Raw genomic sequence first — 13,375 nt, 5'->3', positions numbered from 1 at the left:
CTTCTGCCGGGTGGCCTTCAACGAGACGCTTGACAGGGTGTTTGTCTACGATGATAGCGAGTCCCTGCGCTTTAAGGTGAGTGTCATTACTTGTTAAACATTCACGGCCGATGCTGCAGTGTCGATGCCCACTGCGATGGGAACCGACCAAAAAAAAAACATGTTATGAAAGAGAACTGAAAGCCCTCGTTTAAGCACCCAGCATATGCATATTCCTTTCTTTTTTGCATCAGTGTACATCATTAGAGAAGGTTATTTCTGATAGTCTCTAGATTTTGGCATCTATTACTGCTGCACGGCTTTCCCCAAGTAGCACAACAGGCAATCGGCCCAGTATTCATCATCATCATCATCATTTATTTGACACTTAAAGGACCCTTAGGGGGTATTACATGGCGGGGGGGGGGGGGGTAGAGTAGTACATTCAACATGACTCACATTGGTGAAAAGAAAAAAGGAATCAATAAAACAAACACAGACATCAAAAGCATAAATAGAAATAATAAATATAAATATTGTAGTGTAGCAGCCGTGCTCGCTCACTGTGGTGAACTGTAGTAGTGAAAGAAGACGACGATCCTGAGGTGTGACGCTCGCTCGCAGCCCGAACGCTTGGCCTGCACCTTTGCTGAACGTTGCAAAGCGTCCTAGGTTCTGCTCAGCCACAACCCCATCCTACATTTGGTGGAGGCTGCTGTAAGTTCCCCCTCTCGTCCTCATCCTGGAGCTCCGTAGCCGCACCTTACCTTCGCCGCCAGTTATGCCTGAAGTCACCAGCCAGACAGCCCCCATCCCGTCGCCTACCATCCTGTGTTCTGGCGGGCTCCGGCAGCGAGATCCCAGCGTCTTCAGCGGTGCCGACGACCACGATGTTGACGACTGGTTGGCGACTTACGAGCGCGTCAGCGCCCACAACAAGTGGGACGACGCCACCAAGCTTGGTAACGTACTATTCTATCTCAGCGACGTTGCCAACTTGTGGTTCCGCAACCACGAGGCCGACTTGCCTACCTGGTCGTCCTTTAAGACCAGCTTCTCGGAGGTATTCGGCCGCCCAGCTGTGCGCAAACTGCGCGCCGAACAACGCCTCCGCGCTCGCGCTCAGCACGCCACTGAAACATTCACCAGTTACATAGAAGATGTTCTAGACCTGTGCAAGCGCATCAATCCATCCATGCCGGAGGCCGAGAAAATTAGCAACATCCTGAAGGGCATCTCCGACGACGCGTTCCAAATGTTGCTCGCCAGGAATCCGCAGACGGTGGTGGATGTCATTCAGCTTTGTCAGAGCTATGACGTCCTCAGGAAGCAGAGGAATTCTACTCGCCGCTCCGGAGTCATCGACGAGTCCCTTCCTGCGCCGGCGGTCTGCAGTCTGGTCTCTGACTCGGTCTCCCTGCTTCCCCAGATCAAGGCCTTCATACGGGAAGAAGTGGCCCGCCAACTGTCCCTACTGCCTGTGTCTGGCGACCCTGCGTCACCCATAGATCCCACCCTTCGACGCACCATCCAAGAGCAGGTCGCCGACGCTTTGCCCTCTAGCCCTCGGCCTCCGCCTGTGGCTGCCCCCCTCACCTACGCTGAGGTTGCCGCCAGACCCCGACGCCCCGAAGTCTACGTTAACCACCCATCTGTCGCACCGCTACCACCTCCGCCGGCACCTGTCCATCGTCGCCTGCCGCCTCGCCGTGCCGTCATGAACCCATGGCGTACCTACGACAACCGCCCCATATGTTACGCCTGTGGCTTGCCGGGCCACGTCGCCCGGCTTTGTCGCCAACACCCGCCGCGTTTCCGGGACGAGGCAAGCCCATTCCACTACGACCCTGCGCCTCCCTCGCAACCAGTTCCCTCCGGCACCCCTGCGGACTCCTTCCACCTTGACCGCTCTTCATATTCTTCACGCCGGTCGCCTTCTCCCCGTCGCCGATCTATCTCTCCCATGCGCCGGCGATCACCCTCTCGTCCGGAGGAAAACTAACAGCCGCAGTTCCGGAGGCAAGAACTGCGATTCCATCGAACTGCCCAAGTCCTCCGTCTTCCCCTGCGAATGTTATCGAAGTATTTATTGATGGCGTCGCCGTTCTCGCCCTTGTAGACACGGGCGCTGCTGTATCCGTTATTAGCGCAGCCCTTCGCCGTAGACTCCGTAAAGTGACGACGCCTGTTTCGAACTTTTGCCTCCGCACTGCAAGCTCGCACCGCATTCAACCTCTAGCATTATGTACAGCTCGCCTTGTTATCCGGGATGTTGTGTATATCACCGAGTTTTTCGTGCTGTCCTCCTGTTCTCATGACGTCATTCTGGGCTGCGACTTTCTAACCCTTCATCATGCGATCATCGACTGTGCCCGTGCCAGCATTGAACTTTCTCCGCTCTGCGCTACTCTGCCGTCCGACACCTCTCTCCGCCTCGGTAAAATGCTGGTCGCTGCAGATACTGACATCCCTGCCTTCTCTGCTGCCCTGGTTCCCCTCACTTGCGCCTGCGATCCTGATTCAACTGTTCTCTTTACTCCGACCGATGCCGCTGTCCGTCGCCACTGTTTCCTCCTTCCGTTCGCCCTTCTGACTGTCTGCGATGGCCACAGCGCAATCTATGTCACGAACCCTTTTTCTTGTCCATCAACGCTTCTCCGCGGCGAATGCCTGGGCCATGTAGAATCAGTCGATCACGCTCTTCCATACTCCGTCTCTGACGAACCTGCCCCTCTCCAGATAGATGCCATTGGTTCGCCTCCTGCTACGCCAAACCAAGACACCGTTTCTGTTTTTTCCCGATCTATCGATGCCAGCCTTTCGCCGCACCAACGTGATCAGCTCGTCGCATTACTTCAACGTTTCCGTACGTCCTTCGACTTCCCGCACAGCTCTCTTGGCCGCACATCCGTCGTCACACACAGCATTGACACCGGAACGCATGCCCCTTTGCGCCAGCGTCCTTATCGCGTGTCGGCCCCTGAACGCACCGTCATTACCAAAGAAGTGGACGACATGCTTCAGCGCGGCGTAATCCAGCCTTCTCACAGCCCCTGGGCCTCTCCCGTTGTTCTCGTGCGGAAGAAGGACGGATCCATCCGCTTTTGCGTTGATTACCGTCGCCTCAACAAGATTACGCGCAAGGATGTGTATCCACTTCCCCGTATTGACGATGCCCTCGACTGCCTGCAAGGCGCGGAATTCTTTTCCTCATTGGACCTCCGCTCCGGCTATTGGCAGGTGCCCATGGCTGCTGCTGATCGGCCAAAGACGGCCTTTGTTACGCCCGACGGCCTCTACGAATTCAATGTCATGCCGTTCGGCTTGTGCAATGCGCCGGCCACATTCGAGCGCATGATGGACACAGTTCTCAGCGGACTCAAGTGGCACACGTGTCTGTGCTATCTGGACGATATCGTCGTCTTTTCTCGAGACTTTTCGTCCCACCTGGCCCGCCTCGAGCGTGTCCTGCAATGTTTGACCGACGCCGGCTTGCAACTGAATTTAAAGAAGTGCTGCTTCGCAGCCCGGCGGCTTACCATCTTGGGCCACGTCGTCTCCAAAGAAGGCGTCCTTCCCGATCCTGCAAAACTGCGCGCAGTCGCCGAGTTTCCCCGACCCACCTCCCTGAAAGAGCTGCGTAGCTTCATCGGGCTGTGCTCTTATTTTCGCCGCTTCGTACGCAATTTCGCTTCCATCCTGTCACCCCTGACTGATCTGCTTGCCGGCGACACCAGCCTCTCGTCTTGGACACCAGACTGTGACGCGGCGTTCACAACGCTTCGGCGCCTGCTTGTGTCCCCGCCGATCCTCCGCCATTTCGACCCCAGCCTGCACACTGAAATTCACACTGACGCCAGCGGCGTGGGCCTCGGTGCCGTGCTGGCTCAGCGCAAGCCCGGCTGCGCCGAACATGTTGTTGCGTATGCCAGCCGCACTTTGACAAAGGCCGAGCGCAATTATTCCGTGACAGAGAAGGAGTGCTTGGCAATAATTTGGGCTATTGGAAAGTTCCGACCTTACCTATATGGTCGCCCGTTCTCTGTCGTTACCGACCACCATGCACTTTGCTGGCTGTCGTCCCTCAAAGACCCTTCAGGCCGTCTTGCTCGTTGGGCGTTGCGCTTACAAGAATACGACATTGAAGTCATCTATCGATCTGGCCGTAAGCATTCTGATGCCGACGCACTATCGCGGTCTCCGCTACCTTGTGACTTAGACTACACATCTTTCGCCACCACTGATGCGTCCTCCCTTGATATTGCCGACATGCCGTTTGAACAACAACGGGACCCCTGGATCGCTTCCCTCCTCGCTCTCCTGTCTACACCATCTCAGCGACCTGCGACCCGCACTCTCCGTCGTCAAGCCCGCCACTTCGCAATACGGGATGGCCTCCTTTACCGCCGCAACTACCTTCCCGACGGTCGCAAATGGCTCCTTGTCATTCCTCGCCACCTGCGTTCCGACATCTGCGCCTCTTTTCACGCCGACCCCCAGTGCGCTCACGCCGGTGTGGTGAAGACCTACACGCGCCTTCGACTCCGCTTCTACTGGCGGGGAATGTACCGTTTCATTCGACAGTACGTTCGCTCCTGCCCGGAATGCCAACGCCACAAAACCCCTTCTCGCCGTTCCATTGCTCCGATGCAGCCCTTGCCTTGCCCCATGCGCCCATTCGACCGCGTTGGCATCGATCTCTACGGGCCCCTTCCCATAACTCCGGCTGGACACCGCTGGGTCATAGTGGCAGTCGATCACCTTACCCGCTACGTCGAAACGTCATCTTTGCCATCCGCGTCTGCGCCCGACGTTGCGTCTTTCATCCTGCATCATCTCGTTCTACGCCATGGTTCTCCTAAGGAGCTTCTGAGTGACCGCGGCCGTGTCTTCCTCTCAGACACCGTCGAAGCCCTACTTCGCCAATGCCGCATTGTTCACCGCTCTACTACGGCCTACCACCCTCAAACGAACGGCGTTACTGAACGTTTCAATCGCACATTGACCGACATGATCGCCAAGTATGTTGCCTCGGACCACTCAAACTGGGACCGCATTCTCCCATTTGTGACATATGCGTACAACACTGCCACACAGAGCACAGCTGGCTTCACTCCGTTCTTTCTTCTTTACGGCCGCGAGCCTTCCTGTACCATGGATACCGTGCTTCCGTATCGCCCTGATATCTCCGAGTCTCTTACCCTTTCTCAAGCAGCGACCTATGCTGAAGAATGCCGCCAGCTTGCCCGCTCTTTTACAACGCAAGATCAGAATCGCCAGAAGCACCTTCGCGCCCCTACCAGTCCGCTTCCGTCCTATACCCCAGACTCGCTCGTGTGGCTTTGGGTTCCCTCCACCAGTCCCGGTCTGTCCACAAAACTCATTTCAAAGTACCACGGCCCGTACCGTGTCGTCTGCCAGACCTCTCCAGTCAACTACATCATTGAACCGCTTTCGCCGCCGCAAGATGCGCGCCGTCGTGGCCGCGAAACAGTGCACGTTGACCGTCTCAAGCCGTACTACGATCCGCCTACCATCTGTGCGCCCTAAGTCGGCAGGATGCCTCCTTTTTCGCCGGGGGGTAATTGTAGTGTAGCAGCCGTGCTCGCTCACTGTGGTGAACTGTAGTAGTGAAAGAAGACGACGATCCTGAGGTGTGACGCTCGCTCGCAGCCCGAACGCTTAGCCTGCACCTTTGCTGAACGTTGCAAAGCGTCCTAGGTTCTGCTCAGCCACAACCCCATCCTACAATATAAATAATATTGGAAATGGATTGTTTCACTGTGGTCCTTTGTAGAACCAGCCGTTGCCAATACATTTCTAATACTGGGCCAATTACCAGTGCAGTTTGAGTCAATTTGTGTGTTTACATGTGAATATTTTAGCTTGAATTAAGAAGTAAGTTAATTACGCCAGAAGGAGTAAATTACACCCTTCCTGGGGCATGATGGAATTGGAGGCGTCTTCTTAGCGAACTTCGAAAGAAATGATAATAATTTACATGCTGCATAAATTTTATAAATGGTGTAGATTATTCCCTGCGGAATAAGCGATGATCTAGGTTTTGTAACGACTGTCTAAAATTTTCGCAATCACTGCTTCCTACACTTGTTGCATCCCCAGTTGTGCCACGCCAGGGAACCAGTGTCGTCGTTGAAGTACGGCATCGTGGCCTACGGCCTGGAATACGCAGACAGCGAGAATCACTGCTCGCAAGGAGCCTATGGCCGCCTACGGACACTGAGAAAGATTCTGAATCACGTCATGCGGGCAGGCGCGAAGGACTTTTATGTCGAAAAGTGCATCACTGAATAAAGCATGCATTTCTTTTTCAGCAAAGATTCGTATGTGTTGTCGGCGTTCTTATCTCAGTTAAACAGCGCGCGAAATTTCGAAACGAAACTGTCACTACTTTTCAGTTGCCCATGTGTTTGCAGATGCACTGCGCAGCGTTTCAATGTCCGGTATGCAAAGAATGTGTGGCCTTCAAAAACAAAAGGCGCAATTGTAATTGTGATTTCTTAAATATCTTAGGGCTGACAGATTTCAAGCGGAATGTACGTTGGGCTGGGATACGTTATGTGAAATGCGATCTGATATGAAATAGGCCATGACAGTGGTCTGCCTGCGTTCCAACTCATTCCAACAGACTGCACTGGGAATAACACTCCATCTTCGCAAAGAGGGCAATAGCTTGCGTCTCGACATGTCATCTGCTGTGCGCTTACCACTCGAGGGCTGCAAGATATATTGGTGTCTTCTGTCTTGATACGATAAATTTTTTAGCTATTTTTGTAGAGTCTGAGTTTTTCGTGTGAAGTGACGAAAATAAACAAAATTACCAGGTACACTTAAGGAACCTACGTGCGGGTAATGCAAAAGCATCGCCATGGTATTCCAAATACATTCTAATTATATTCGAATTCCCTCTTCCTTTGCATTTTGTGCAGCTATGAATGATTTGTACTGAGTGTTACTGGTTTTATATTTTCCCACCTTTGATGACATCACGATATTGTGACAAACCTTTAGTCCAGTAACGCTGCCACTTTTTGAGCTACGCCGGAGTTTTGTGCCGATGAGCCTTTTAATGCTTTGGCCTTATAATAAATGCATGAGTTTAAAACAATTTGCGGTTTGTTGGAGTGCAGCAAGCGGCTCCTATTCTCAACACAGAGGAGGACGTGGCGTTACTTTTGATTTCTGGTTAAAATGAGGGTCGTGGAACTCCTTTAACTTGAGCTTTGCATGGTCTTGAAGGTGGCCAGTCATATCATAACGTTGCTGCTCTGCAGGTAGTGAAATCACGTTGGCCATTTGGCTTGCATTTACCACTCTGTTGTTGTATCGGTCCTCGGGAGACACCCTGGAAGGGTGTCTCCCGAGGACCCGAGGGTCCTCCCGAGGGTGTCTCCAGAACGTTCAGTTGGACCAGTGTGCACAGATGCTTCCTTGTAAAACAGCGCGAACTACGACGGACAAGAACAAGAAGGACACGAGAAGAGCTCTGCTAGCTCGTCCCGTGTCCTCCTTGTTCTTGTCCGTCGTAGTTCACGCTGTTTTACAAGAATGCGCCTGGAAATGGGTACTTCTTGGAGGAGCGCATTAATTAGTGTATGTTTGCTTTATAGTTTAGCAGATATAAACAGTATTCACAGGGAACTACGGCGCTGTCATCAAGATCATTCAATCTGCCATGAAGCCTTGAATATTAAAGGTGCACTGAAGAGGAATCAACTCGTATTTTTACCACTGCAACTTGCTCTACACGTTCAGAGCGCTGTTAGAAACTTCAAATTATTGCCCTGTGCGGGCGATTTATCTCATTTAAATCCAATTAACGTCTGGCTCCGGCCTTTTTTTTTAATTCCCCGCATAGAGTGGGAAGAATCGACCAACCTTTCACCCAGTCCCGTGGCGGCTTGCCGCTCTGCCATCGGCGGAGTGATACGTGGTGATCGGCGATGGCAAAGAGTCCACGGGTATCTTTATTTCTGTGGGCCTAATTCGCAGCTATCTAGTCTCTGACTACAATAAAACTTGGGTTGGGCCTAGTTGGTACATGATGTTGTGAAGGTATAGGTTGCGCAATCAAAGGACGAACCACGAAGAAAGACACAGAGACACACACAAGCGTGAATAGATAGGTCTAGTCTCTGACTAGACCTATTTATTCACGGAAACCTGAAAGAAACGAAATAGAAGCGAAAGCAGTCGCCACGCGACTGCCTGACAGGCACTCCATGCGTTGGTCGACTCCTCCCACCGTAAGCAAGGAATTAAAAAAAGGCGGGAGATGGACGTTAATTCCATTTAATTAGGGAAATCAGCTGCACAGGGTAATAAATCGTAGTTTCTAAGAATGCTGGGAACGTGTAGATCGAGTTCCCGCGGCCAAAAGACGAGTTCAGATTCCTCTTCAGTGCACCTTTAAGTAAACCTGCAAAAACGTCTTCCCTACAACACAGATACGATAGTTCGCTACTCAGGTCAACTGCGCTGCTGCGCAGATTTCTACAATGGCAGGTTGCACGACTTGTATTTTTTTGTCCTCTGACCACCTGCGGCCTGACCACCCTCTGGCTCGCGGCCAAAGGCAGTTCTCAACAGCAGGACCTAGTTGTGTCTTTATTTCATTCGACGGAGCTCGTCATATTTCATTCGACGTCCGTCATTCGACGGACGGACGGCATCATTTTGTGCTGTTAAGTGTGATTCACTACGCTCTATTGATCTGTCGTTCAGCATTCTCCCTGCTTCATCGATGGAGCGCCCTGTCATGGTTGCCGTCGTAAGAAAAACCTTGTTCTTAAGCGAAAACCCCGCCAGTTCCCCTCAGGTGGTGTATCTGTGAGTGAACTGAAATGCCAGTGGATAGAAATATCATGATGGCTGGATAACTCTATCACAATTGTTATCAGAGTCCTAGATTTCTTCATCTGATTCATCTGAACTGCGAGCGTCGTTAATACACCTTACTGGGGCATCAGTGGTCGTCAGATTCGCGTCACTCTGCTCCCAAAAGACCTGGATTTTGCCATCGGTCAAATGCTGCCTTGGTCTGTACAAAACCAGAACAGAGTAGGCAAGTGCTCAATCCGGTAAGTGCAATTAAAACCGCCATTTACATCAATGTTTTCCTGGCGTTTGACAGTTGCTTAAGTAAGAGCTACTGTTCATCTAAATTATTTTGGAGTGCAAAACTGCGCACAAGCTTCGAAAGAGTTAAAGGAAACTTCATTCACTTATGGCAGAAAACTCGCACGGACAGGACAACGCCATCTTCAAGTCCTCAAACTGCTGAAACGTTAAGGCCCGAAACGTCAACTACATAGAGGGCTGAGAACTGAGCTTACAAAATCGGGTGATGCGGGACTGCATCCTAGTAGTTCATTTCAGGAGACTTAGTGAGTCCAAATTAGAAGGCGCTCCATTGGGTATCTACCCATGGAATGAGACGCAAAGTGAACGATGCAGTTCGGAGCAGTCATAACATGTTGCTGTGTTGCCTATGTGCAAGGAGCCGGAAGCAATGATTATTACTTACTAACCTCGGGTGCCAGAAACAAATACGCTATTTCACATTGCCTTAGATTTCTAATAAAACAAATGTACGAAAATTGTTCGCACTAACACCACGGTAGACTGAAATGCACAATATTTAAATGTTTGCGCTCAGCTCAGACACAACACGCTGACAAACATGCTGGTATTTTCACTTCATGATGCAGCTCATTATTTAGAAGTAGCGAAAAAAATGCTTTCAAAACTCAAGGACAGCAATAAAAAAATTCTACTTGCTTAGAACCGAAGTTTTTGAAGAAGGCGAAACACATTTCAGGGAACATCGTAGTGGGATCGCGCGCATAAAATGGCGCTTTTCTGCAGCAAAGAAATTTCTCCTTGCTTACTGGTACTCAGAAAAAATTAAATTCCGCTCAGAGCATGAAGTGGACGGGCCATGCCGCGTGTTCATGCGGACATCCATTACATCAGGAGTGACTGATGATGTTACGCTTGTAACATGCGCTTTGAGGCAACGAAAACAGATTTGCAAAAACATATGATTCTACACCCTCTGCTGTTAACAAGATTTTTATGATTGCACGCTTGCATATCTGCTACTAGGCGTGCTACTGCTATGCAACTCACTTTTCCAACTTCTCTACGCTACAAGCCACCGATGCAAGCATCACTTTGCACCGTAATTCAGCTTAATAGCCCTATTTTACAGCGACAGCTGTTAATCGCCCGTTCGTGAGTTTTGCTTCGTAGTAGTACTAATAGTAAGTAGCAGTTGCAGCAGTAGTGGCAGTAGCAGCAGCAGTAGAGCAGCAGTAGTAAGTAGTAGCAGTAAGCAGCTGTAGTAGTTGTAGTAGTAGTAGTAGTAGTAATAGCAGTAATAAGTAGTAGTATTAGTAGTAGTAGTAAGTAGTAGTAGTAGTAGTAGCAGCAGCAGCAGTAAAAGCAGTAAGCAGTAGTAGTAGTAGTAAGTAGCAGCAGCAGTAATAGTAGTAGTAACAGTAGTAGTAATAGTAGTAATAAGTAGTATTAGTAGTAGTAGTAGCAGTAGTAGTGAGTAGTAGTAGTGGTAAGCAGTAGTAGTAGTAGTAAGTAGTAGCAGCAGCAGTGATAGAGTAGTAACAGTAGTAGTAGCAGTAGCAGTAAGCAGTAGTAGTAAGTAGTAGCAGCAGCAGTAATAGTAGTAATAACAATAGTAGTCGCAGTAGCAGTAAGCAGTTGTAGTAGTAGAAATAGTAGTAATAAGTAGTAGTATTAGTAGCAGTAGTAGTGAGTGGTAGTAGTGGTAAGCAGTAGTAGTAGTAGTAATAGTAGTAATAATAATAATAATAATAAATGTTTTATTGCACATAAGTAGCAGTATTAATAGTACACAATAAGTAATTGCACAATAAGTAGTAGTATTAGTAGTAGTAGTAGTGAGTGGTAGTAGTTGTAAGCAGTAGTAGTAGTAATAGTAGTAATAAGTAGTAGTAGTAGTGAGTGGTAGTAGTGGTAAGCAGTAGTAGTAGTAGTAAGTAGTAGCAGCAGTAATAGCAGTAGTAACAGTAGTAGTAGCAGTAGCAGCAAGCAGTAGTAGTAATAGTAAGTAGTAGCAGCAGCAGTAATAGTAGCAGCAACAGTAGTAGTAGCAGTAGCAGTAAGCAGTAGTGTTAAGTAGTAGCAGCAGCAGTAATAGTAGTAGCAACAGTACTAGTAGCAGTAAGCAGTTGTAGTCGTAATAGTTGTAACAAGTAGTAGTATTCGTATTAGTAGCAGTAGCAGCGGTAAACAGCAGTAGTAGTAGTATCAATAGTAGTAGTAGTAGTAGTAGTCGTAGTAGTAGTAGCAGTAGTATAGCAGTAAGATGGCGTAGTCGTCGGCGTAACGCGTTGGTGTGTTCCCATCGAACCACCGAGAAGGTCGTTACCCTGGAAGGGATATGACGTGGAGGAATCCGGAATTGATGGATGGTTACCGCCAGGACCATCCGGAAGAACCATACGGAAGGTTGTTCGCGACCAGTGGCGAAGTGAGAAGATTCCTTCATCATAAAAATGCCCTCACTGCGAAGCACCCGCTTCCGACACCAGTGCGCACCGCCTACTGTGGACATGCCAGGAACTTCGCTGGTGGCGCTTGTGTTCTTTGAAGGGCAGGCCTGTCTTCCACTATAGACTCGGATTTTTGCTTGTAGTTGATGAGCCTTTACGCTCGAACTTTACGTGACTTTTTACACATAACTGGACTGTATGCTTGTTTTGTAACGTTTCATAACGTCACTTACTGACAACACCTTTTATGCCGTGTGCCAAATTTAGCGTCACAAATAAGAATAATAAAAATGACTGCCGTGTGAGCAGGAGGGTATGGCGAGAGCGCAAAAAGGCGGCAAAGAGTAGTAGGGTTGCCGTGGAAGGAAGAGGGTACGGCGATAGCACAGGAAGGCTCAACCGCAGCGGGGTCCCCACGCAAAGCGTCCTGGAGGTGGTTACCTTGACAGGTGGAGGAAGAGTACGGTGAGAATGCAGGAATGTAACACGGTCCTTTTGTAGCAGGTGCTGCTAAACAAGCCGCCCGAGAAGAGGGTGATCGGTGGCGCCGCGCGCCTAGAGCTGCGGGTTGGAGAGAGGAAGCCGTAAAGCAAGAAACTGGGCGAAACTGAAAAGACCGTTCTAGAAATGTACATGCATGAAGTCGGTTACATATTAACTACCTCATCATATCGTAAATTATAAATACATTAACAAGTGCCGTTGAATATCGAGTTGCGCAGTGGCGACAGCCTGTAACTTTTTTAATTCCTCCGCCAGCCTGAAATCACCGGCTCCTTATTAACTCTCCATTAGCTCTGGACGTCATGGCCAGACACCTGTATGCACTGTGCGCGTAGCCCAGCAAGCAGGCGTTGGAATCAAATAATTCTATGCCTCATTCACCGTTCGTAGATGGTCAGGAAGCACCAAATTGGTTTTTGCGGAACATCCCACACAAGGGGAGTTCTAAAACATCGCACCTCACATTCATGCGCCGTATCCTCGTTCTCACATGTTTCCGAACAGTCGTTCCAGAAAGAAAATAAACTGAAATGGCGGTTTCCGCTCTGTAATGCGAGATTCAGCGAGAGCTGTTTTCTGGCAATATATGAAGGCGAAATACCAATAAGGGTTTGTCATATTCTGCGCCTTTATTTGTCATCTGATTATCGGTAGTCGTACACAGGAATTCATGCCTTCAAAATAAGTGCGGTACACTTTAATTTAAGCATCAGCATGACATACTGCTTGTTATCGAAAGTGCTGTGGTGTTATTGGTTCTGGAAGCCTGAGCTTTCTTGAGAAGAAAGATGCTGGGACGAGTGCGCGTTCAACTTTTTCACTACAGCAGCGATGGCTGAGTGCACAAGCCGGTAGTGCTGCATTGTGTCATGCCGAGTTTCAGATACTCGTTAAAAAACGGCTAGAGAGAGAGAGAGAGAGAGAGAGAGAAATTCATGAGCGCTGAGGTGCAACAATGTGAAACTTCCGAGTGAAGAAATTTATGGTAGATGTGAAATTTTGCATAGTTGCAAAACCTTGAGAGCAGCGGTGGCTTCGAGTGTGTAGGATTGTATTCTGGTCGTAGTGCAGATAATATGCCCCAAAACGGGCAGCTCGGTCATTGAAAAGGATGCCGTGCGTGAAGAATCACCGAAAGATGGTGCGCAGGTTCGCCATTTCAGATTTATAGGGTTCCAGATATCAGGAGATCGATTAAGAGGTGGCTTGAGTCTAGACCTCGTGAGGCTCAGTCCATGAGCCACTGAAAAGGACGCCCGGAGTTACTCGGTCCAAAGGACATGCGGAGAATTTCGAACATAGAAAGGTGTATCTGTGATGATCTTTGGCGTGACCTC

General features: G+C 49.6%; 1 protein-coding gene across 1 annotated transcript; it reads left to right on the top strand.

The window, feature by feature from the left end:
- The first annotated feature begins 688 nt into the window (after positions 1-688).
- Positions 689-5,869, top strand: LOC149337227 (uncharacterized). The gene is made up of 2 exons (XM_089553638.1): positions 689-1,709; positions 5,865-5,869. The coding sequence occupies exons 1-2, from the start codon at positions 761-763 to the stop codon at positions 5,867-5,869; spliced, it is 954 nt and encodes a 317-aa protein (XP_089409764.1). The 5' UTR covers positions 689-760.
- The last annotated feature ends 7,506 nt before the right edge of the window (positions 5,870-13,375 follow it).

The sequence above is a fragment of the Amblyomma mixtum genome, chromosome 7 (assembly GCF_055824585.1).
Source record: "Amblyomma mixtum isolate Tamu chromosome 7, ASM5582458v1, whole genome shotgun sequence".
Lineage (NCBI taxonomy): Eukaryota > Metazoa > Arthropoda > Arachnida > Ixodida > Ixodidae > Amblyomma > Amblyomma mixtum.
Note: the sequence above shows the minus strand (reverse complement) of the source record. Positions and strands in the feature narration are given on the sequence as shown.

What these genes read in the sequence shown, in the direction of transcription:
- LOC149337227 (XM_089553638.1), top strand. Translation starts at nt 761, where the DNA reads ATGCCTGAAGTCACCAGCCAGACAGCCCCCATCCCGTCGCCTACCATC.